Source organism: Vombatus ursinus, unplaced genomic scaffold (assembly GCF_900497805.2).
Source record: "Vombatus ursinus unplaced genomic scaffold, bare-nosed wombat genome assembly UNPS02014863.1, whole genome shotgun sequence".
NCBI lineage: Eukaryota > Metazoa > Chordata > Mammalia > Diprotodontia > Vombatidae > Vombatus > Vombatus ursinus.
The window spans coordinates 6,090,090-6,115,469 of record NW_020954641.1 but is presented as its reverse complement, the minus strand read 5'-3'; the positions used below and the strand labels follow the sequence as shown (position 1 = coordinate 6,115,469).

Genomic DNA, 25,380 nt, shown 5'->3' with positions numbered 1-25,380 from the left:
AGCCAACGGCAGAGGACTCATGTGAGCTCAAAAATAATGCAGATTTTGCTTATGCAAACACTTCTCATGGGGAGCGAGTCCAGAGTCAGTGACAGTTGAGATACTTATACTACATTCTGATAAGCCCTAGTTACAGCTTTTTGGAATAAACTGCCTTTTGGTTTCAAATTCAATTCTGTAAATTCTTAACCTCAAATTTAAGTGCTATAAAGTATCTTTGGGCAGCTTTCAAAAGCAGACTCAGCAGTATAACTCTACGAAGCCAGCAAGTCTTCTGTACAGATGGCATAATATGCCCACATCTATAATTAGATTCACAACTTCACTTATTCATTTCTAGCCTAATGGGAATAATGCACAAAAAGGAACCAAAGACACAGTCTCCTTGGCTTTCTGGAACGTTTTGCTCCCCATGAAATAGCACTTGCTGATTCTAATCAAGAATGCATACACTCTTCCCTCTTCTTGAAATAAGTCTCAGATAGGAAGCCATTTATAGATCAGATCTGAGTTGTACTCTAAGGACAGAAAACCTAAGGCAGGCAACCTAGGTCCTACTTACATTAAGCCTGGCTCTAGACAGTTTCATCTACTCTGTTACCAGCAAATAAACTCTGAAGCTTCCTGCAAAAACACACGATCTTTTTATATGGTATACAAAAATCCTCTTTTGATCTTGTAGTCTTTACACATGATCTCTCCTTATCTTTACAAGGGCTATGGGACTTACTAAATAAAAGTCATGAAATACTGTTAATTATAATAATATAAGAGGTAAAATGTATATGGGACTTTAAGGGCTATTTGATTCAGTGACTTGCTCAGTCATATAGCTAGCATTTAAAGTAATAGTATTACTCGGGTCTTCATATCTCCAAGTTGAACACTGTCTACTTAAGCCATATATATTTCACCCCATTACTAAATAGTAGGCTCTCCTAGGGCAAAGATTTTCTTACTTTCCAGCACAGTAAATGCTTAATGCATATTTTTACGTCAAGGGTATTGGTGGGAAGAACAGTCAAGCCTTTAATTTCTTTAGTGCAAAGAGAACCCAGAGCAAGAACTAGGAGCTGTACTTTAACAACACTTAAGAATTTAAAATACCAAGCCCTCATGTTTACATATTATTAAGCTGATAGAAAAAAAAATCTAACTTTTTTTTTTAAACAGTAGAGAGCTAGGTTAATAGTCAAGTTAGGAACCAGAGTTAAAATACATCTTGAAGATAATCTTGTTCAAGTCCCTCATTTTGTAAGATAAGGAAACTGAGGCCCAGAGGTGGCCTGGTCAAAGTCATAACTGGGACTCAAACCCAGAACCCATGACTCTGAATTTCATACCACAAAACTCAGCAATAAAAACACTTAAGAATCACTTTAGAGGTGGAAGAAAACTTTAGAACAGAGGATCTAAAGCTGAATATGGCTTATGTGAAGGACTCAAAACCAGGCATGTTTAAAAAATTTTATTAGAAAAGTGAAAAGAACATTTAATAAATCAATTCAAATCCCTCCCATGTCAAAGTAACAAAACCCCTACAACATGTACTACCCACCCTTTTCCCTAAAACTTACATAAAAGGCAGAAGTTCTAAGCAACTTCCTGAGTGCCTGTAAGGATTCAATCCTTACACCTAGCAATTCAATAGCTTTCTTAAGGACTATAAAGGTCCCATGTCAGTTTCTCTACTGGCAAACTGCATTTTCCCCCTTCAAACTGTTACACTGCTCTCACTAAGGAATGAAATCTGAAGGCTCTACAATCTTTGAAGATCTTCATTATGAGGTTGCAGTCTTGTCAAGTTGAATAAGCTTATTCACTCTCAATTACATGGAATTTTTAGCAGCTGTCATCAAAGGCATAAGAAAAAAAGGCTGTAAAAAAGAAAAGTACAATCAGATCCAAATACCACTTTTTGGAAAATGTCATGTTCACTTAAAATTCTGGGTATCCAAAGAATTCATAGTTAAGCCAGAAAAATAAGGGGAAAATAGGATGTCCCAGAACTTAGTGGAATGTTTGTTTTTTGCTTTTTTTTTAAAAAAATACTCCACAAACTTGAGGAATATAGTAGACGCATGAATGAAAATTAAAGGTGACAGAGAAGCTGTTTTTTTCTCCTTCCTATTTGAAAAACTTCTATATACCTGGGTCTTCCACTATCATTCAACTAATGGTACTAGATAAAATGATGACTAACCTCAGTTTTTGTCTGATTCATTTCAGATAAAGGGAAATCTTACAAAGAAAACCCTAATAACGGGAATGGGATTATATGATCTAGAGCTAAAAAGGACACTGGAGGTCATGTAGTTCAATGCCCTCATTTTACAGATAAGGAAACTGAAGCCCCAAAAGGGCAGGTCATTTCCCAAAGATCATATTTGAATGGCAGAAACAGAATTTGAACATAGGCTGGTCTACATAGATATAATCCTTTCTATTTGTACAGCTTGAAATATAATTAACTTTCACCTGAAACACCAACACTATACCTTTTGAAAGGTGTTTATATTTTTCTAGTTGAATGATAAATTTAAATCAAATTAGAAAGGGAGCATGGCATGATGGAAAGAGCACTGCACTTGGGAGTCAGGAAGGACAATACAAATCTACCTCTGGTCCTTACTGGCTGTAAAACTATAGATGAGTCACTTAGTCTCTTTTTATTTTCTCATATGTTAAAAAAAAAAGCCCCTATTATTTATCTCAAACAGGGCTATTTCAAGGATCAAATGCAATGTTTATAAACCCTCACATGCTATAACATCAGCTATTACTATTAAATCCATCGTGAAAACACCAGTCAATCTGTTACAATTTGCCTCACCAATTTAGCTCAGAACTCAATTAAAAGTTATTCAAGGGCTGAAAATACAAAATCATAGAACTGTCTGATACCTGAATGGGCAAGCTCCAAATATGATGGTGATGAAAGATACTTCCAGTAGATACAGGGAGACTGGTTGAATTGCATCAAGGACACCACTTCAGAGCTTGCTAAATGTTACTTAACATCATAAAACAAAGGGCTAACTCATTTCTAGGACAGACGTTCATTAAGACAGAAGTTTTTCTTGGCTTTTGATCTGCTGTACAAATTGATCATTTCAGATGTTTTTTAAAATGAAGAGACTACTCATAGCTTTACTTTTTGGCCCTGGTGTCATAGACAATCTCTCAAATAGTCACGGATACAGTTTTATACAGAACACCCACAGCAAAAACAAACCAATGGACTTCTGAGGGAAATATGGCTCTTGAAGCTCCTTGTGTGACTCACTGGTGATAATTTATCATAATGGCTTAGGTGCCATCTCAGCGTCACCCCAAATGACTAGCTAATGAGGTGTACAAAATAAATCATCATACAGGACAGTGCTAGGCAAAGTAAATCGGTGCTGGAAAGTTTAAGCCTGGTGACATAATACCTTAAGAGGAATCCTGAGAAGGAGCAGGTGGATCCTGATTTTCAGGCTCTGGAGGGGGAGCTGGTATAGTGTCTTCTTTCTTCTGTGCAGCCAGGAACTCATGAATTGCTCGCTCTATCTGTGGCCTGAAGATGTGGTTTAGTTTTGGATCCACTACCTGTGAAATAATTCTGTCCACTCCAGCTTCCAGCATTCCTGACCTTGTGTAAACACAAATAAATATTGTTACTCAGTTCCTGTAAGAACCATCAGCTTCATCCTAACCATAGTAATTTGAGAGTCCTTATGTCCACCCAAATGAGTGTCAACATAGTGAGAACTAAAGTCCTTTTGAGTAATTCCTTCAAATAGCAGTCCATCTGTCACATGCAATCTAACATGTCTTACTTTTAAAATTCTCTCCCCAAAGACTGAACACTAGCACACAGACTCCTTAACATAACTCTTCTCTGTGTATGTATAAATAACATATATACGCACTCATGACATTTTAGGGCTTTCCTATTGGTGTCTACAGGACCAAAATTAATACAGTCTCTAAAGTTCAAAACTGGGGAATTTATTATATATCAGATGCTTCCTTCTCCCTCACCCCCTATAGTAAAACTTGTCAAATACTACACAGTCTACCTTTGAAATCTCTCAAACCTATAGCTTCTTTCCAGTACTTTCTATCACTACCAATGTAATACAGATTTTTCTTTTATCCATCCAGACTACAGCAATGCCTCAAGGATGATCTCTCTATTTTTATCTAGTCTCCTTACACAGCAATCCCTCCCCCTTGTACCCCTTCACAATTCCACCAGATTAATTTCCTTATGAATAGATCTGTTTATATCTTTAGCTTAGCACATTTCAATGGCTCCCAACTGCCTACAAAATAAAAGTCCAAATTTAGCTGGGTATGCAAGGCCCTCAGCAAACCGGTAGTACCTTCCTCTCCAGGCTTATCTCTCACCACTTACTCTAAGCTGAGGACAATCAGACTAGCCCTTTAAAGAGAAACTGACACTTGGAATGTTCCTCCATTTTGTGAGCAGTGGGGGAAAGGGTTGGGTTGTTAGGGCTGTCAGATGCTGAAATGGGAGTGACAGACTAAAGAGTGAATCTCTCTGAATTGACTTTGTTAACTTTAGTCCAAGACATACTGAATTTTAGAGGCCTATGGCATATCTAATTCAAAATGTTCACTACAAATTTGGAGATGGAAGACTGGAACTCAGGGGAAATAAAAGAGCTGGATATATAAATCTGGAAGTCATCTGCATGGAGATAACTGACAAATGGAAGCCAAGAGAATACAGAATCAGTCAAGAAATGTTTATTATGTACCAACATGTGCAAAGTACTGTGCTAACTAAGCATCAGAGTTAAAAAGAAGGCAAAAAACCCAGGCTCATTCTTTCAAGGCGCTCACAGTCTAATAGGGAGAAAACCTATATACAAACAAGATAAAAACAGGATAAATTGGAGACAATCACGAGAGAAGACACCAGCACTAAAAGGGACTGGGAAACGCTTCTTGAAGGTGGGATTTTAGTTGAGACTTAAAGGACACTAAAGTCAGGAATCAGAGACATGCAGAGAGGAAATTCTAGTAGTGGTCAGACAGCCAGCGAAAGGACTGTTAGGAAACGGAACATATTGGGCAAGAAACAACAAGGAGTATAATATCACCTGACTGCAGAATAGTACATGAAGGGGAATAAGGTGTAAGAAGACTAGAAAAGTAGGAGGGGGACAGATTATGAAGGGGTTTGAAAGCCAGAAGATTTATATATACTTGGTCCTGGAAGTAATAGGAAACCACTGGAGTTTACTGATGGGGGTGGGTGGGTGCTGACATGGTTAGACCTGCAATTTAGGAAAATCAACATAGGAAAATTAACAGCTGGGTTAGATTAGAATAGTCCAGGTGTGAGGCGATGAGACCGTATCAGGATGGTGGCTGCATAAGACGAAAGAAAGGGGCACATGGGAGAGATGTTTTGAGAGTACAACTGAAAGGATTTGGGAATGTGTTGGTTATGGGGGTGGTGAGTGAAGAGTAGAGAACAATAGCTTGGTTATTAGCCAGGGTGACTTGGAGGATGGTGGTGCCCTTGACAGTAATAGGGAAGTAAAAAAGAGAGGATTATTGTGGAGGAAAAGATACTAAGTTCAGATTTAGACATAATAAGTTTAAGATGTCTATCTGGTTCTGTCCAACAGGCAGAGAAGCGAAAATAGAGATCAGGAGAAAGAGGAGAGTCGCTGTTGGCAGGCATGACCTGGATAAGATCCAGCAAGGTAGACTGAGACAGAGCAGCCAGGGAGGTAGAAAGAGAACCAGGAGAGACTAGTGTCACTGGTAACTTTGGTGAGCAGTTTCAATTGAATGTCAGACTATAGAAAGTTGAGAAGACACTAAGAGGAAAGGGAGTAGAAGCTTCTTATTGTAGTATTGTCTACTTACTGTAGACAAACCTTCACAAAGAGTTTAGCCACAAAAGGAAGAGAGATACAGAACAGCTAGTGGGGATGGACAGATGCAGTGTGGGTTTTTTGAGGGAGTTATGAGTGTATTGGTAGGCAGCAGGGAAGCAGCAGATGGGAAGAGATTGAAGATTAGTAAGACAGCAGCAATGAAAGACGTTAGCTAGGGGGCAAAATGGATAGAGTGCCAGGCCTGGAATCAGGAAGACTCATCTTCCTGAGTTCAAATCTAGCCTCAGACACTTACTAGCTGTGTGACTCTGGGCAAGTCACTTGACCCTGCTTGCCTCAGTTTCCTCATCTGTAAAATGAGCTGGAGAAGGAAACAGCAAACCGCTGCAATATCTTTGCCAAGAAAAACCCCAAATGGGGTCACAAAGAGTTGAACGAGACTGAAACAACTTAACAAAACAGATAAAAGAAATCTGCTGACAGATGGAATGGGATCACTTGTGCATGTAGAGGGAGTTTCCTTGGCAAGAAGAAGAGCCACATCTTCATATGAGATGGGGTGAAGAAAAAGATAGTGGGGAAAAGGCATTTTCACAGAGACTAAGCAGTACCTAATCATTCCCCACACGGGGAGTTAGGCTTGTGTTTTCTTAAAAGGTACTAGGACATTCCTCAAGCAGTGATTGACTCAGGAGACCAAGGACTCAGATGGCTGCCATCACATCTTCACTGGCTGAATACAGAGCAGCCAGGAAGAGCTGGCAGAGCTCTCAGATGCTGGGCTGATGGATCTCAATGACACTTTCACTTAGTGAATGAAATCAAGGGATTCTCAATGCCTCTGCTGAATATTCATCTGCTATGGCTAAATAAATCTCCTTTTGCTACCTGCGGAATGACATACAAGCGACCTCATTTTGTTTCAATGGTGAACCTAAACTACAAAGGCATTAACTTGTGTCAAGCCCAAAACAGCACAAGTGATGGGATATGAGGAGGAGAAGAGAAGGAGCTCTTTGAGAATGGCCTCAATTTTTTCAATGAAATACAGGGCAAGATTCCCAGCTGAAAGAGTAATGGGAGGAAGAGCCATGAGAGATTTGAGGAAGGATGAAAAAGGTTTGGAAAATCTGCTGTGGTGAGTGGGACAGTCAATTAGGAGGTATAAAAGGATTTCTTTGCTCAAGTGAGGAGTCTACTTGAGATTTTTGTAGTAGACTGACTCAGAAGTTTCAGGATTTCCTCTAGCTTTGTTCAGCTACATGTGAATAGGAGGGAAAGCAGCAGATGGCTGAAGTAATCCAAAGCTGTTGCTTGGCAGGACAAGATCATTTATAGGATATGGGGTCAAGGAATTTGAGTGAAGAAGATAGTGTAGAGTTGAACTTGGTTCACCAAAGAGTCAAGACAGGAAAGGAGCAGAGTGTAACCAGTGCAATGGTGACAGCCTATAAAAGAACTGAGGGGCAGAGGGAGTGGAGGTCACAGTGAGAACAAAGAAGAGGGAACAAGTAGAGGGAAAAATGAGGGCATGAGATGGATGAGGATACCAACAAAGGAGATTGAACAGGAACCATTAAGGAGAAAAAAGAATGGTATCAGGAAAAGCCAAAGAGAATAACAAAAAAGAAAGGGTGGCCAACGTCAAATATTACAGAAAGGTTAAGAAGCTTGAAAACTAAGAAAAGGCCATCAGATTTGGCAATCAGAAGTCCTTGATAATTTGGAGAGAGAAATTTAAGGTAAGTGAGGTTGGAAGCCAGATCTGCAAAGGGTTGAAAAGAAGAGAGGAACAGTACTGCTGACAGTTTTTTTCCATATGAGTTTGGCTAAGAAAAGGAGAAGAGATACCAAATAATGGAATGAGGTCAAACAGGTTTTTGTGGGAGGGTACGTTTTTGTTTTTTCTTTAAGACTGGAGAGACATGGGCATGTTAGTGGACAGCAGGGAATGAGCCAAGAGATAGGACAGAAACTAGATTAAAAGAAGGGAGAATAGAGGGTGATATCAATGATTTGGGACACATCAGTAGGGGAAAAGAAGGAAATCATGGTGAAGAGTCTTTATTTTCTCATCAAAATATGAGGCAAGGTCTTTTCCGGAGAGGGTAGTGGTAAGGGGAGGTGTGAGAAGCTAGAGAAGGTTTGGAACAATTGCTCTGGGTAATAGGGAGGAATGATATGACTGACTTGCTGCAGTGAGTGCACAGTTGAGATTAGATAACAAATTTTTAGTGAAACCAAGTCAAGTATGCTGAGGTGGCTTCCTTTAATACCATTAAGCAGCACTTGAACAGGAGCAGATTGTAGTTGTAACCCAAGACAAGGATTTGCCAAGGCAGAAGGAACAAGTGCACAATAGATCTGAGAGCAGAAGACAATGTAATGGTGAAGTGGTAAAGTATAAGGTCAAACCTGACAGGAGAGTAAGGTAAGGGTGATGGACTGGGAAAGTACTAAAGTGTAGAGGAAACGGACATAATGTTGAGAATGAATAATAGGCTTAAAAGAAGGAGGGCATAAGAAATGTAATGAAAGGCTAGAGAAATTTCAGAATTCTTTATCACAAAAGTGTAAGACTTGGGAATGAAAGAGATGAAGTTTTACTGTTCTTAAGTGAGGCTGAGGTGCAGTAAAGGAATAGACAGTAGGAGCTGAACGAATCTGAGGAACTGGGAGGTGAGAGTGTTTGAAGGAACATCAATATTTACAGGTCAATTATAGAAATTCTTCCAGGTCCATATACAATGGGCAAGGTATTTACATTCTTTACAAAAATTTGTAACAGCAATAATAACACCCTGAATTACTTTAGGACCTTTCCCTCAAAGTTCTCAAAGTATTTTTCCCATGTTACAAAAGCCTCACAACATATTGGTGAAATGGGTAGTACTCCAATGGAAACTGGTGCAAACACTAATCCATTGTCTAATCTCTATCCCTCCCTCCTTTTAACATGCCATAATCTGTTCACTGGAAAAAAAGCAAGAAAGGTACATTATTATGATTTCAAATAAAGTGTCTTATACCTTTCAACATCATTAGTCTTTCTTATCTGTCACTCAAAAAAACCTATCACAGACTTTTCCTGGAATTTTAGCTTTCATTGTCAAAAGCTTCAGAAACCGCATCAAGCTGAAGAGCACTGGCTCTTTGATAATAGAAAAAAGATTCTCATTTTTATGATAACAATAATAACAAAAACCTCCTACTCCATTTCAGGACAAAAAGTAATCGTTTTTCAGTCACTGGTAATAACAGTTTGCCCAGTGTAATATTTTGAGGCAACCTTCTACACAGAAGAAAAACAATCAAATTCATGCAGGAACAATCATTAACAAATTCATTAAGTTCACAGCAATGTTACAAAGCTGAAGGACAAATCATAAGACCCTGAACTTTACTGAAAACTGCACTTTCACTACTATATGAATGAGGGTGAATTGTGGTCTAAGAATGTTATCTTCTACCCAAGCTAATGATGACAATAATAAACTAAAGAGACTCCAATTTAAACCATCAAATAATTTTAGTTGAACATAGTGAAAGAAATTATTGTTTCTTACCCAAGAAACAAATATACAAATAAAAAGTTTTCCTATACTAAAAAGTTTCAGAGGTATCAAAGACTGACAGCTTTGCTTATGTCAGCCCATATTCTAGTAATTCTATTGCTTCTTCCAAAACTTGTATTTTACTACACAATAATATAAATGTTGACTAAATAAATGGAGACTAAACACTTATATTCATGACTGCTGTCTATTTACTCAATTATGTTTACTTACTGAACCACACTCTGTCTCAGTCCATTTCTCAACTGGTTTTTGTTCATTGCTGGGTTCCACTCCTGCTTGTCCAGATGAGTTGACACAAAGTTGTCTACTTTCTGTCTTAGATTTTGGTAAGCTGGCTGAAAGAGGGAGGGGAAGAAGTCAGAAAAGTCACTTTCCAAAATTCCTAACAGGATTGAGTCCTGCATAATATTTTCCACATCTAGATTATCCCTAGGTGAAAACGAACCTCTATGTGCCCATGTAAAATTAACATTTTACTTAAAAACGCAGACAACTTTAAGTCATGGTGCCCAGCCAGACGTTTTGTAACTGCTGTGGGATAGCCAAAAATATCCAACAAAGATTCAGTTTCTTTTCAAAATGAATGTTTAAATACCTAACAGAAGAATTTCTTGACTGAAATATTTCACATAAGCCCAGCAAATTTGAAAAATCAGAACTAAAAAGTAACCCATTGCACAGTAGACACATTTATAGTATTCAGGCCCTATTATCTGTACCAATGAAGGCTTCTAACCACACAAAGAAGGAACTGGACTTGAACCTCCATAACTGGCCTAGGATTCTAACCTCTGTGGATTCCTAAAGAGCCCAGACAGCAACTGCAAGAAACTTTTGGCAATCTTCCCATTAAGGGAAAGGTTTTAAGTAAGGATTCTTAACCAGAAGTTTGTGAACTTGTTTTAAATATTTTTATTACTATTTTGATGAGGTTTTTTTGGTAATCTTATTTATTTTATGCATTTAAAACATTATTTTGAGAAGGGATCCATAGATTTCACTAGATTGCCAAAGGGGTTCATGATTCAAAGGCAAAGAAACCTCTTTGAAGGGAATTTCCTTTTCCTCCATGTAATGACAGGTAAAGGGAATAAGGTAAGCAGGGTTTCACATTCTTCGATTACATAAATACATTTAGGTTCCTGTACCACTTACACTAACCCAAGAAATTTGAGAAGTTAGATGTTTCTTGTTGATACAAGATCACTTCTTGAAGGACAGCCAGCTTAACCCTAAATTTTACCTATCCCTTCAGATGCATGCAGTACAGATCATTCAGAAAATCCAACTCTGTGCGAACCAGATAGTTCAAAACATAAATCTGACTTCTGTAAACAGGTGATACATCTAGTCTCCAGTGGTTTCAGATATCTGATCTGTCAGATGAAGAGGTTGGACTAGAGAATCTCTAAGATTCCTTCCCCATTCTAACGTTCTATGAATCTATGTTATTTAAAAAACAAAACAAAAAACACCTACAGAGGAATTACGTTAAAATGTAAATACTGTGTAAAAGTACAACCACTAAATTGTATTAAGAATTTATTTGGAATTTTCCACATCTAAAGCAGAAGAGAAAAATGGTGATTATACATGAAGCCATGATCAGCATGACACACAGTTTTCTTCCTCTAAGTATACAACAAATTCAACATGTTATTTTCAAAGCTATTCTGCTTGTTTGTGTTTTCTGATAATCTTCATTCTGTTCTCTTCTGTGCATTTTTTTGGGTAATATTTATCATAAAAATTCTGAACTACTATTATATTCTGCCAGGACACTATGCATTTGCTTTGTGTTTAACTGTTGTTTTATTTACCAGTTGAAGAAAATGTGGGATGGGTTATAACTGTAAAAGCATTACAGAGATCATTTCTCTCTTAGACAACAGCTGACTAGTTTTGGAACATGGACTCTAATTTATTAGACTAACTTCAATCACAGGAATAGTCAGCTTTACAGCAGTGTCTAAGGTCTCAGAAAAAATGCCTGTCTCCAACTACAACAATCCTGATCACAGAGTAGAAAGAAAAATATGCAGGAATTAGTACAAATGCAAATGCAAAACAAAATGGAAAAAGATGTAATCTGCTCTTACTTCCTGGTCACAATCGCTCCAAACAATAATGTTTCCCATATAGAAAGACAACCTTCACTAAAGTCTTTTTCCAGTGCCTTGCCCTGGTGGGTAAATGACCCTAGATTATTAGAGATTTTAATATCAAAATCTAAGCTCTAGAAGTTTTTACTCTATTCAATAAACATTTTGCTACTAGCAAGCTGGAAAAGTTTTTAAGTATGAACCAGCAACAAACTGCTATTCAAGAACCAGCTAAAGTCTGGAGAAGTTCATCAGCAGAAGATGAATTTTTTGGCAACGGGATCAGAATACCTGGAATTGAATCTTGCCTCTGTCACTTCTACTTGTGTGTGACCTTGGGCAAGTAAAATTCTCTGGGCCTCAGATGTAAGATAACTTCTTATTAAATGTCTATCTAGCTTTAAGTCTATGAACATATGAAGACTGTCAACTAGAGCAGGACTGCTATGTACATTCATGGAGGGAGTAATCATGCTAATAAAATCACAGTTCCTACTTTGCTAAGCCATAGGAGCTCAGGCTTATTTATTCACCTTCTGATCTCTGCCTTTGGCCATCAGGTCCCCTGATCTCCAGGCAGGAGCAAAGACGTATCATTTATTCCTACTACATTCTGTCCCCCAGTGCACACTGGCTCCCTTCTACCTCTCACCCAGGGAATGATAAATTAAATCAACAGTACCCCTGCTACTGAGAAGGATGTAGCAATCTAATATCTTTTGGTTCCATTCAGAATCCCTGCCAGTCAGTCACAAGCTGCCTAAGCAGAACATCTCATTCCCCATCTACCATTCTGTGTCTTCATTTATATCCATGGCATCTCTCCCTCTCCATATCCACTTTATCCTCCCCTCCTACTCTGTCCAATGGAAGCCCATTCTATTGTTAATGAGCTACACTCCATATTAGATTTCTGTTTCTTGCTGATCCTTGAAATCATCTGTTTTCTCCCAGAAGCCATACTCATGACCACCCTCTTTAGCAGTGGCAGGCTCTTCTGCACTAATGCTCTGTGACACACAGGGTTAGAAGCAGGCACTAATCACTTCCTGATTCTTCTACCACCTTTACAAAAGTCTGCAACTTTTCCAGCTTTCAGAGGTATCATCACCCTAACCAGATTCTTTTAGCTGACCTCTACAAGATTATTCTCCCTCCTTTCTCAAACAGTTTGATACCTGGATCACAATATTTCTCTCCATCTCAATTTCTGCCCTAATATTTGGGGTCTGCAATAGTCACACTGACACCCATTCAGACACCCTGCTGTCACAAATCGTCAACTTCCTCCATTCCCATGACAGGCATCTTCACTCCATGCCAACCACACAGGAAGAGTCACACCCTTTTTCCTATCCCACCATCATCATGTTCTATAATCTACAACTGTGAAATTCCTTTGACCTTATCATAATTTATCTCTCCATCTCTCCCTGTGCCTCACACCACCTCTAAACCCATTTCAATTTTCATTCACTTCACTGCACCCTGCCTTTTCAGGCTATAATCCCTGCTTTGGACTTGATTTCCTCCTTTTTCAATTTTGACTTTATCGGTCAATGAGCATTATTAAGTAGTTATTACACAGCAGAAACTATGCTAAGTACTAGGGATACAAAGAAAGGCAAAAACTCTATCCATGCCTTCAAGAAGCTCACATTTTAATGAGACAACATGTAAACTACATATAGGATATATAGAGTAGATGAAAGGTAATCTTAGAGGACAGGCAATGGGGGGAGGTGGGAAAAAGAGGGAGCAGGAAAGGTCTCTTGAAAAAGGTAAGATCTGAGCAGAGTCTTTAAGGAAGACAAGAAAGCTAAGAGGTGGAGGTAAAAGCATTTTCAGCACAAGGGACAGCAAGTGCAAAAAAAATCAGAGTTGAGGTAAAAGGATCATACTTGAAGACCATTAAGTTGACCAGTACAGCTAGACTATAGAGTTGACAGAAGGTCAACAAGTGTAAGAAGACAGGAAAAGGAGCATGGGGTCAGATTGCCAAACCAAGGAGTTTATATTTTAACCTAGAGGTAATAGTGATCCACTGGAGTTTACTGACTAAAAGAGTGATTTGGTTAGACCTAAACTTTAGGAAAATCATGTGAATGGAGACTGAAATGGAGTGAGGAGATTTAGGGAGACTAGTTAGAAGAATATTGCAGTAGTCTAGGCAAGATGTGGTAGGAATCTGTACTAAGATGGCATCTGTGAAGGAGAGATGGGGGCATATACAAGAGATAGTATAAAGTATAAATGTCAAGATTTGAGAAGATATTGGATGTGTGGGGTGAGGGAGAGAGAGGAGTTGAGAGTGACACCCATTTGACTAGGAGGATGGCAATGTACTCCACAGTTTTAGCAAAAGTTTAGACAAAGGGGTAAGTTGGAGAAGAAAGGATATGATGAGTCATTTCAAACAAGTAATGTTTGAGATGCCTATGAGACATCCTGTTGGAGATATCCAAAAGACCAGTGGTGATTCAGGACTACAGCTCAGGAAAGATACTACAAATGGATATGTAGATCTGGGAAAACATCTATATAGAGATAATCACTGAACCCAAGGGAAGTGATAAGATCAAGCAAGACTGTACAGATCAGTAGTTCCTAACTTGCGGTCCAAGAAGTCTGTGAATTTGTTTTTTAAAATATTTTTATAACTGTATTTCAACGTAATCCTTTATACTCTTACATATTTTAGGCATTTAAAACTAGTATTCTCAGAAAGGGTCTATAGGCTTTACCGTGCTGCAAAGGAGATGATGACACAAAAAAGGTTGAGAAGCTCAGCTACATAAGAAGAACAAAAGAGGGCTTAGGTCAGAGTCTTGGGGAATACTCATGGATAGGAGGCATGGCATGGATGACGTTCTTGCAAAGGAGACTGAGAAAGAGTAGTTATGAGCTGTAGGAGGACCAGGAGAGACTATCCTGGAAGTGATGATTAACTGTGTTAAATGCTACAGAACAATAAAAAAGGATGAGGATTGAGAAAAAGCCACTGAATTTTCTAATTAAAGATATCATTTTGTACATGTATAACCTGTATCAGATTGTTTGCTGTCTTGGACAGGGAGGAGGGAAGGGAGAAAAATCCGAAACTCAAAATCTTATAAAAGTGAATGTTGAAAACTATCTTTACATGTAATTGGAAAAAAATTAAATAGAATTAAATAGGAAAAAAAGAGATCATTGATAATTCTGGAGAAGGCAGTTTCAAGTTAGATAAAGCAGCCAAATGGTAGAATGTATAGAGTGAGGGGTGAGGAAGTTATAGGGACTTCTTTCCCATGTAGTTTAGCTGAGAAGGGAAGGAGAAATATAGAATGACAGCTATCAGGAAAGGCAGATCAAGTGAAGGCTTGTTTTTCTTTCTTTTTTAGGATGAGGGAGAAATGGGCATATTTGCAGGCAGCAGGGAAGGAACTAGTCAATAGAAGGCAGGTAGATGGCTCAGTGAATAGTCAGGGTCTAGAGCCAGGAGTTCAAATCCAGCCTCAGAATATTACTAGCTGTGTGACTTTGGGCTATTCATTAAGCTTTAGTTGTCTCGGTTCCTCAACTGTAAAATGGGGATAATAATAGCACCTATCTCCCAGGGGTGTTGTAAGGATCAAACGAGATAAGATTTGCAAAGAACTCAGCATGGCACCTGGCATATAGTATAATAAAACCTATTATTATGATGATCATTATGATTATTATTGGATTTAAGAGAGAAAATGGGAATGATGATAATAATACGCTGGAGAAGACAGAAGGGTGAGCACATAAGGGTTTGTCCTGGCAAAGAAAAGGGCAATGTCTTCATCAGAGACAGACGTAAAGGAGATAGTTGGGAAGATATCTGAGTGATAGGAGAGAAAAGGGAAGAGGGAACTCTTTGCAAATCACAGATGTGGAAAAGCTGCCGTAGTGAGTGGGTTAATCAAATAACTGAAAGGTGAAAGGACTGTCTTCTACAGTGAGGGCTGAGCTGAGATTATTTATCATAACTTTTAGTGGATCCAATTAGCACGGTTTCATGATTTTCTCCTCAGTTCCATTTAGCAGTGAAGGAGGCAGATGGTGAGACTATCCAGTAGTGGGGGTGGCAAGATATGACAAGTGACAGGGATAAGGAAGCAAGAGAGGCTAGAGCAGAGGATAGTGGAGGGTTAGTTAATCCTACAGTTTTAACCAGTTCAAATTTACATTGTCTTCTACTCTTAAATCTCTTGCCCTAGTCTCCCAGTGACACTAATTCCTATTCCAAAACTCTCACCAGGCACTTTTTGACCGCTAAACAGAGACACAAGTATTCACCCAACTGTGATGACTACAATTTTAAGTTATGTAATGTCAACTTTGTCCTCACTGTTTCGCAACAATCCTTTTACTTTTCCCTGAAGACTTTCTATTGCACTCCCTAGTGTTTGTTCCAAAACTTCTCTTTTCTCTTCAAGGGACTTAGGCCATCCCCTCATTCTCAGCAGAAGACTTTGTTTCATCGAGGCAATCTGTACCAAGTTCCTCCTTCCCCCCCAATTCTACACTTCCCCACTCTCTCTCCTTTGTTCCAGATTCAAATGATGAGAGGACTTTTCTTTGTCAATGCCAGTCTCCCTATTTGTACATTAAAATCCTATCCTCTCTTTGCCCACCTTCAAGCTCTGTCCTTTCCCAGCCATATCGCTAGAAAAGTTTTCATTCATTACCTTAACTTTCTCAACTCCTACTCAATTAACCCTCAGCAATCTAGCTTCTGACCTCAGAAATGAACCTGCTTCTATCAATGATCTCTTAATTGCCCAAACCTTTTCTATGTCCTCCTAGACTTCTATGTAATAGTTGACACTGTTGACTACGCCTCTCCCTAAATAATACTCTGTCTCCTAGTTCTCCTCCCACCTACCTGGCCATTCCTTTTCAGGTTTTTTTTTGGCAGTCAGTCAACAAACATATATTAAGTGCTTACTAGTTGCTGAGGATACAAATACAAGTAAAAAGAATGATAATGCCTGTCCTCAAGGAACTAACATTCTAATAGAGGTGAAGAAAGGAATGATGACACATAAAAGGGAAGCAGAAAAGCAGGGGGTTGGGACATGATGGCAATCTGGACAATGAAGGATATCTGCTTTGGGCCCAAAATGGAGGTTCCAGGAAAAAAAATCACCAATGGGAGAAGGGGTCTGCATGGACAAAGGGAGAAGGTAGCTGAGTAATGGCCATGAAAACCAGAACATGAGGAATGGGTGGTCTGGGCCCTTCCTCAAAATGGAGGTTGGTCGGTCACAAGCATTTATTAAGAGCCTATTATGTTCCAGTCACTGTGCTAAACATGGGATACTATGAAAAGCAAAAAACAGCTCTTTCTCTCAAGCAACTTTCACAGTCTAATGGGTGAGACAACATGCAAACAACTATCTACAAATAAGATGATATACAAGATAAATTGGAGTAATCTCAGAAGATGAAGGAGAACTGGGAAAGGCTTCTTGAAGGAAGCCAGGGAAGCTAGGAGGTGGAAATGAAGAGGGAAAGAGTTCCAGGAATGGAGGATGGCCACTGAAAATGCTAAGAGTTGGGTGATAAAGTGTTTTGTTAGAAGAACAGAAAGGAGATGACAGTATCAGAAGAGAAGGGAGGCATATAGGCAAGGAATTACAGAAGTAGAAATGACAGGACTTGACAACTAATTGGATGGTGAGAGGGGGGTGTTGTGAATAACTGTGAGTGAGGCGTTGAGGATGACACCTGGGTTGCAAACCTGGGTTGCCTAGGAGGATGGTGGTGCCCTTGACAGTAAAAGGTAAATTAGGAAGCGGAAGTTTGGTAGGAAAAATAACGAGTTCAGATTTGGACATGTTGAGTTCAAGATGTCTATAGGACACTTGGTTTGAGAAGTCCAATAAGCAGTTGGTGATGCAAGAATGGAGGTCATGGAAAAGTAAAAGCTAGACAAGAATATCTGAGAGTCATCCACACAGAGATAACTGAAACTTCAGGAGCTGATGAGATCACCAAGTTAAATAGTATAGATGGAGGAAAGGGCTTAGGACAGAGCCTTAGGGCTTGGCAGTTATGGCTTTGATGAAGACCCAGTAAAGGAGAGAGAGGAGCATTCAGACAGGAGAACCAGGAGAGAGCACTGTCTCAAAAACCTAAAGAGAAGAGAATATTAAGGAGGTTATCAACAGTGTCAAAGGCCACAGAAAGGTTGATGACTCTCAGATTTAGATACCTAGCCTTAATTTTTCCCTTGTGTTTCACCTTCTATATCACCAACTGATAAGGCATCCCCAACAGGGTGTTTTATAGCCATCTTAAATTCAACTTGTCCAAAACAGAAGTTATCTGCTCCACCAAAATCTCACCTCTTGTAAGCTTGTTTATTTTTCATTAAGGTACCACCATTCCTCCAGGTACCCAGATTTTAAATCTCAGTCACTCAAAACTCCTTCCTTTTCCCTTATTATCCAATCAGTGGCCAAGTCCTGCAATTTTACATCACCTTATAACACATTTACCACCTTATCTCTATTTACAGAGCCACAATCCTAGCTTGGGCTCTCAATACCTCTCTCCTGGACTATTTCAATAGCCTTTTGGTCTTCCTGTTTCTAGTCTCTCCTCTCTCCAGTTTATCGTCCACACAGAGGTCAAATAGATTTTCCTATAGGATAAAATGGTCATGTTATTCTCTCACTAAAAAAAAATTCCAACAGCTCCTTCTTATCTCTAGGATAAAATACAAATGCCTTCATTTGGCATGTAAAGCCCTCTACTGGTTTTTCCAAGTTTATTACACATTATTCTTTTTCACATATTCTACTTTGTAGCCAAACTGGATAATTTGCTGTCCTCTATCCATTCAATCTCCCAACAACACAATTTTACAGGGGTTGTTCCCTACATCTGGGACATGCTCCTTTCCATTTTCTTCAAAGTTCAAGTGCCACATAAGGCCTATCCTGCTATCCTTACAGCTACTGGTGCCCACATCCCTAAATTACTTTTTACGTAATTTATACTTAATTTTTCTGTGTACATGTTGAAGTTAACTTCAATAAGACTTTTGAGCAGGTTTTTAGTCAATACAAACTTTGTATCAAGTTTTGCTCTGACACAAACCCTCCCCCTGCCAAACACATAGTAGGGGCTTAATAAATGCTTCTTTAATTAATGACTGAAGTGGAAATTGACAAATGAAGAGCTACAGACTTCTCCCTCCCCAGACTTGGAGATGAAAAATATCATCCTGCTTAAACATGGTTGTCCCCCAGCAGGGCAGAGGCCCCCCCAGAACAGGAGGTGCTGCTGCCCTGCTGCTAGGGAGTCACACAGGGGTCGGAGTTGGAAAAGATGTGCAGACTTTCTATTCCAAGGGTTACCTTTTTTAAAAAAAAAAGTCATTTTTTCGTCATGGACCCCTTTGGAAACGTGGTGTATGGGACCTTTTGTGGGCATGGTGTTTTTGAATATACAAAGTGAATGAAATGATTACAAAGAAAATAAATTATATCGAAAGTTATTAAGATTTTTTTTAAAGCAAGCCCCCCCCCCCCGGGCCCCCAAGCAGAGACCCAGCCCTGGTCCAACCCCTTCATTTCACACACACGTCAGGAAACTGAAGCCCCGAGGGGGTGCGCAGGGAGCAGCAATACCTGACGTCTGGAGGCCGACTTTCATACGACAACATAGGGACCCAGGAGGTCCTACAGGCATCATCATCCCCATTCTACGGATGAGGAAAGTGAGGCCCGGGGAGGTGCAATGGCACAGGGGACAGGGATTTGAACGCCGGGCTTCTCGGCTCCAGGCCCAGCGCCCCGCTCGCGGGCCTCGGGGCCGCCGCTACCTTGGTGTCCACGTCGGCGAGGCAGTCCCTGCGGAAGCCGTCGAACAGGCCGCGGCTCTTGAGCTGCTCCACTATGAGCGCGATGAGCTGCGAATCCCCGGGCGGCAGCGAAGCCGGGTTGGTCACGCCGGCGCCGGCGCCCCCCGAGCCCGAGGCCGAGGCCGCCGAGGCCTGGCCGGAGCCGCCGGCGCCGCCCCCACCGCCACCGCCCGCGCTAGCCCCACCGCTCCCTCCGCCGCTGTCCGCCATGGCCACACCCTCGGCCCGGGGCCACGCCGGCGGTTCTCGCCCGGGGCCTGAGGGGGCGGCCACTCACGGCCTGGGCCTGGGCCTGGGCCTGGGCCTGGGCCTAGGACAGGCAGCACGAACAGCCTGAAAGACCGCGGTGGATCCCGCTGGAGCCTCGGCCGCCGCTGCCGCCAAGAACGTGAATCACGTCGCTGACGTCTCGCGATGAGCACGCCGCCGTCGCTCTGCTTTCTGGGGCTGGGAGTCCTTGGGCGGCGAGGGCTCGCCTTAATATGGGAAATGCCTCAGCCGTGTTAAACTACAACTCCCATGAGGAAATGCCAGAACCAGGGAAGGGTCACGGAAATCTCGCCTTCCCGTGGTTGTGCAGGGAATTGTAGTTCTCAGACTTTTCTTCATTTGTGCTTGAGAACGCAATGGTGTTAGCAAATGATGTTTCGAAATCACTGATTCATGAAATTACTGCTAGCGGAACGTTAGAGGCCATCTAATAATTAGAGCTAGAGGCAGCTAGGTGATTTAGTGGATAGAGCACTGAGCCTGGAGTCAGGAAGATCTGAGTTCAAATGTGGCCTCAAGACTCTTATTGGTGTGTGACCTTGGACAAGTCACTTAACCTCTGTTTGCCTTAATCCACTGGAGAAGGAAATGGCCAACCATTCCAGTGTCTTTGTCGAGAAAACCCTATGGACACTATGGTTCAGGGAGTCAGAAGAGTCAGCACAACAATAATAAGAACTAGGATGTGTGTATATATACTCACACACGTATATACATATACATATATATATACACATACATATACATACATATATAGTGCTGTAAGGTTTGCAAAGTTCTTTACACATGTTACCTCATGAACCATCTAGTCCATCTCTCGTTTTACAGGTAAAGAAGCTGAGAGACCAGAGAAGATGTGCCCAAGGTCACACAGGTGTGATTTGAGTCAAGGTCTTATAACTTCATAATTGGCCATCAATAATATTATGACCGGCACAGCTAGGATAGAGGGCCAGGCCTGGAGTCAGGAAGATTCATCATCCTGAGTTCAAATGTGGCCTCAGATACTTATTAGCTGTATGACCCTGGGCAAGTCACTTTACTCTGTTTGCCTCAGTTTTCTCCTCTGTAAAATGAGCCAGAGAAGGAAATGGCAAACCACTCCATTGTCTTTGCCAAGGAAACCGTAAATGGGGTCACAAGGAGTTGGACACGACTGAAAAACAACTAAAAACAACAAAACAACAACAGTATTATGACTATGACCGTTGTAGCACTCTACTACCATCTCTCTGTGATCACTATGAGCTTCTATTTAGGAGTACCACTGGGCCAACTCTATCTCCTCACAGGTCAGGCATGGGCAGGGACATCATAATTTGCCTCGCTGTTGCTCCTCTAACCAAATTGTAGTAAAACCAGCATTGGATGGATGGATCTAGACCTGGATTTGAATCCTGACTTTGCTAAATTATTTTGGGTACAACCTTGGGCAAGTCATTCAACTTCTCTTTAGTTCCCTCATCAGTAAAATGAAGGGCGGACTCTGAGAAGATAGCTAAGGTCCCTTCCAGCTCTAAAGCATAGGTTCTATAAGAACTTTCTTTTTAATCAGTTTATTCCCTCCCCGTCTGATTACCCCCTGTGAGAGATACTGTAGAGAGGATTCCTATATGGAGCAGAGGGTAGATGACCTCTATGTTCCTTTCTATTTCTTAAGTTGCAATGATAGTAGCCTGGTGTAGTGGAAAACTTACTGGCCGTAGAATCAGAAGACCTGAGTCCAAACTCTGGCTCCTGTCTTTGTGACATAAGGGAAGTGACTTTCCTTCTCTGGGTTTTTGTTTCCCACTCTGTAAAATAAGGTGGTTTTCAGTGAGTTGGGGCAGCTAGGTGGCCCAGTGGACAGAGTGCCAGACCTGGAGTCAGGAAGACTCGTCTTCCTGAGTTCAAATCTGGCCTCAGACACTTACTGTGTGACCCTGGGCAAGTCACTTAACCTTGTTTGCCTCAGTTTCCTCATCTGTAAAATGGGCTGAAGAAAGGAATGGCAAACTACTCCAGTATCTTTGCCATGAAAACCACAAATGGGGTCATGAAGAGTTGGACATGACTGAAATGACTGAACAACACAATCTTCTTTCAACTTTAAATCTCATAATCCTATAAATATATCCATGCACATGTTATATGTGTATGTGTGAACAATACTTACATTGTGTACACATGTGCATATAACATACCACAACATTATAATAGGCTCAATATGTGTTTACATACATGTATATATAATGCATGTACATGTATGGATAGATAGAGATATACACACATAAACACATACTCATATGGAGGTAGGGATATTCTCTCCATCCCTGGCCCTCCCATACCCTCCAGTTGTGTGACCCCAGGTGAAGGGAAAAGGAAAAAAAAAAGTCATTCTAGTCATTTCCACTAAATTCTTCTCTATAGAGGAAACCCAGGGTTCTCAAAGGCTACGCTAGCAGACTGTAAATTCTAACAGCGCCAGCAGTCCAGAAAGGCTTCGGCCTAGCAACAAACTGCCTCTCAGCTAAAAACCAGCCTAGCTAAATGCAGTAAGAAGATGAATTGTTCTTGACCAGAGCAAAGAGTGGAAGGACTGCATTCTTCAACAATGGAGGTAATGAATGTCTACACCTGTGAAATCGTGGATGCTTTGGGAGTACCTAAGTCAGCACTGGCAGGAGATGGAACAGTAAGCCTTCGTGACATAACAATGATATGAACCCAAGTGACATTGTACAGAACGATAGCTAGTAGCTGGTTTGCTGTCGATTTCATTAAATACCCCCTGATACTGTAGTGGGAAACTGGGTCATTAGATCCTGGGGTTTTCAAACAAGTCGGGGCCTGAGAGATCTCCTCGTTTTATAGGTGAGTAAATTGAAACCCAGACAGCATCTGTAGAAAGGGTGCTAGATTTGAAGTCTGAGGACTTAGGTTTGACTTTTAGCTCTATTTGTGTGACCTTTGGCAAGACACTTTACCTCTCTTAGGCTCAGTTTCCTCATACATAAAATAGGTGTGTTGGACTCAGTGAGGTTTCTACCTCTGTGGTCCATCAGAGTTTACCCAAGGTTATATAGCTAGTGAGCAGTGGGGATTCAAGCCCAGGTGTTCTGACTCTAAATCCATTGTCATTTCCCAGTGCTGGGCTGATGGAACTGTGAGAATAATTGTGTTCCACATGCAGAATCCAACCTCCCAGGTATTGACGGGAATGGGAATGGAGGTTGATCCAGGTCTTGGCACCCACTCACAACCTCAAAAAGTAGAAGCCCATAGGTGCTGAAAGTTAACCTAGTAAAGTGTAGTGCCAGAAAGAGACCACCATGGGGCAGCTAGGTGGCGCAGTGGATAGAGCACCAGCCCTGAAGTCAGGAGGACCTGAGTTCAAATCTGACCTCAGACCAAACACTTGACACGTACTAGCTGTGTGACCTTGGGCAAGTCACTTAACCCCGATTGCCTCACACACACACACACACACACACACGCACACACACAAAAAAAACAAACCAAAAAACACAGAAAGAGACCACCAGGTGGCACTGTTGTGTTAAAAATCATACAGGGCACCTCCTGGTTTAGCGTTTTCATTTACAATCAACCCAGACAGTTAAAAAAACCAGAAAACAGACACCTCTGCCCCTGGTTTCTGTTGTTGCTTACCAGACTGTGATTTCACAGGTATGGGGAGCTTCAGGTGCTTAGCACAGTGCCTGACACGTAGTAGGCACTTAATAAATACTTATTGATCAATCCATCTGCCCATGCAAATAAAGATTAGCAATTCATTGTAAAGAGTTGCCTGAGGCCCTGAGAGCCTAGCCCAGGGTTCTACAGCTAGGGCTTGTTAGACATGAATCCAGGTCTTCCTGACTCCAAATTACCCATAAAGATTATACACTGCCAGGGTGTGGTTAAAGCTTTGTTGTAAAATATCTCAGGTTACCGAGTAAAGCATAGAAGTCCAGAGAATTTAAGAGACTTGCCCAAAATTATACAGCTGATAATAATATATAGTATTTATATAGCACTTTAAGGTTTGCAAAGTGCTGTCCAAATATATTACATTTTGTCCTCACAACAACTCTAGGAGGCACTATTATTATGCCTATTTTATAGATGAGGTAACTGAGGCACATAGATGTTAAGTGACTTGCCCAGGGTCACACAGCTAGTAAGTAGCTGGATTTGAATTCTAGGCACTGCACCACCTTCCTGTCTCTAGGACCATGAACTGTACAAAGTCTAATAAAAACCAGAGCTGGGACTTGAATATAGGCCTTCTAACTTCCAGCGCAATCTCATCTAACAAACCATGCTGCCCTTCTCTACAGCCATGCCTGAGTATTCCTTACACAAGACTTCTTCCCGTGGTGCTTTTCTAGTTTTAAAAGAATCAATTTGAGCTATTATGGCTGAAATTCATCTGGTCTTAACCCAAGATCTTTGTGTACTCAAGCTTTAGGCTCACATTCTTACATTCAATAGCTGGGTTGGAAATCTCTGTCCATAGAATTGATGCTAATTTTCATGTTATCATAATGTAGGCTGGTATGGCATAGAGAATAGAATGACCTTGAAGACGAGAAGACCTGGGTTCAAGTTCTACCTGGGACAAATGCTGGTTATAAGTGACCCTGGGCACACCACTTCGCCTCCTAGGAACCTGGCTGCCCTTGCTGGCTCTGCTTATGAAGTGGGAAGGGAGGGAGAATGCCAGAAGTCAGATGTGCCAGGAGGAATTCTGGTGAGGTGCTTCAAAAGCAGCCACAATTGTGGAGGCAGGAGGCAGGTAAAACAAGCAGGTTTATTCAGCACTTACAACCTGAAACAGCTCAGAGAAAAAGGGAGGGGAACCATCCAGATGGGTCTCCTGTGGTGGAAAGTGATTCCAGTTTTGGTCATATGGGGGCTTCCTATAGGGACTAAATAGATCTGGGACCGGGCATCCTTATAGCCAAGGCCTACTAGTAGCATCTGGGGGACTTTACCACCACCTTTTCTTCTTGGACTCTGCACTGATATCTCCTCTATCACAGTGGCAAATGCCTCTGGTGAGCATACATCTCTCAGTTTATGCCTCATCTGATATTTATAATAGGAGGGCTGTTAAACAGGGTTATACCTTTCTAGGAATCTTGGATACTTTTGCCTTTTCCCCATGCTTTCTCAGCCTATTCAGAATCTATCTGGACTGTGCAACTGCTCACGCCCAGCTTGGATGGGAGATGAGTCACCCACTGGGCCTTGCAGTGAAATGGAGCACAGTGAAGCCTTACCATCCTCTCTGCCATTGCATCCTAAGGCTGTCCAGGTCTTATCTCTTGCCCTGGCTCTATGCCCTCCAGACCTCTGGCACTGTCATCTGATCCTTGACCTTGTCATCCAACCCTCCTGATGAATCCTTAGGCTTTTCTTTCCCTCTTGCAGCTGAATTTTGATGTATTTTTCCCCAATTAGATTGTGTCCCTTTTGACAGCAGAACAGCATCTATTTTTCTGTTTGTTCCCTAGCACTTAGCATAGTGTTTGGTAAAGAGTAAGCACATTACAATAGCCTTTTTATTCACTTATTCATTCATGAAATCACAGGTAGGGACACAAGAATAAAATTGTTATCATCCCTTTGTGATGAAATGGAACATGTCCCAGTCAGACCACGGGAAGGGCAATCCCAATCAAAAGACTGAATGAAGC

At 41.0% G+C, this 25,380-nt stretch overlaps 1 protein-coding gene across 1 annotated transcript; it reads right to left on the bottom strand.

Moving 5' to 3' along the window:
• Positions 1 to 1,453: 1,453 nt before the first annotated feature.
• BOD1 (biorientation of chromosomes in cell division 1) lies at positions 1,454 to 24,022 on the bottom strand. The gene is given in 6 exon segments (XM_027841682.1): positions 1,454 to 1,877; positions 3,435 to 3,634; positions 9,653 to 9,777; positions 19,388 to 19,683; positions 19,686 to 19,902; positions 23,999 to 24,022. Coding segments are annotated over 5 exon segments (861 nt in total). The 3' UTR covers positions 1,454 to 1,877; position 3,435.
• Between the last annotated feature and the right edge of the window lie 1,358 nt (positions 24,023 to 25,380).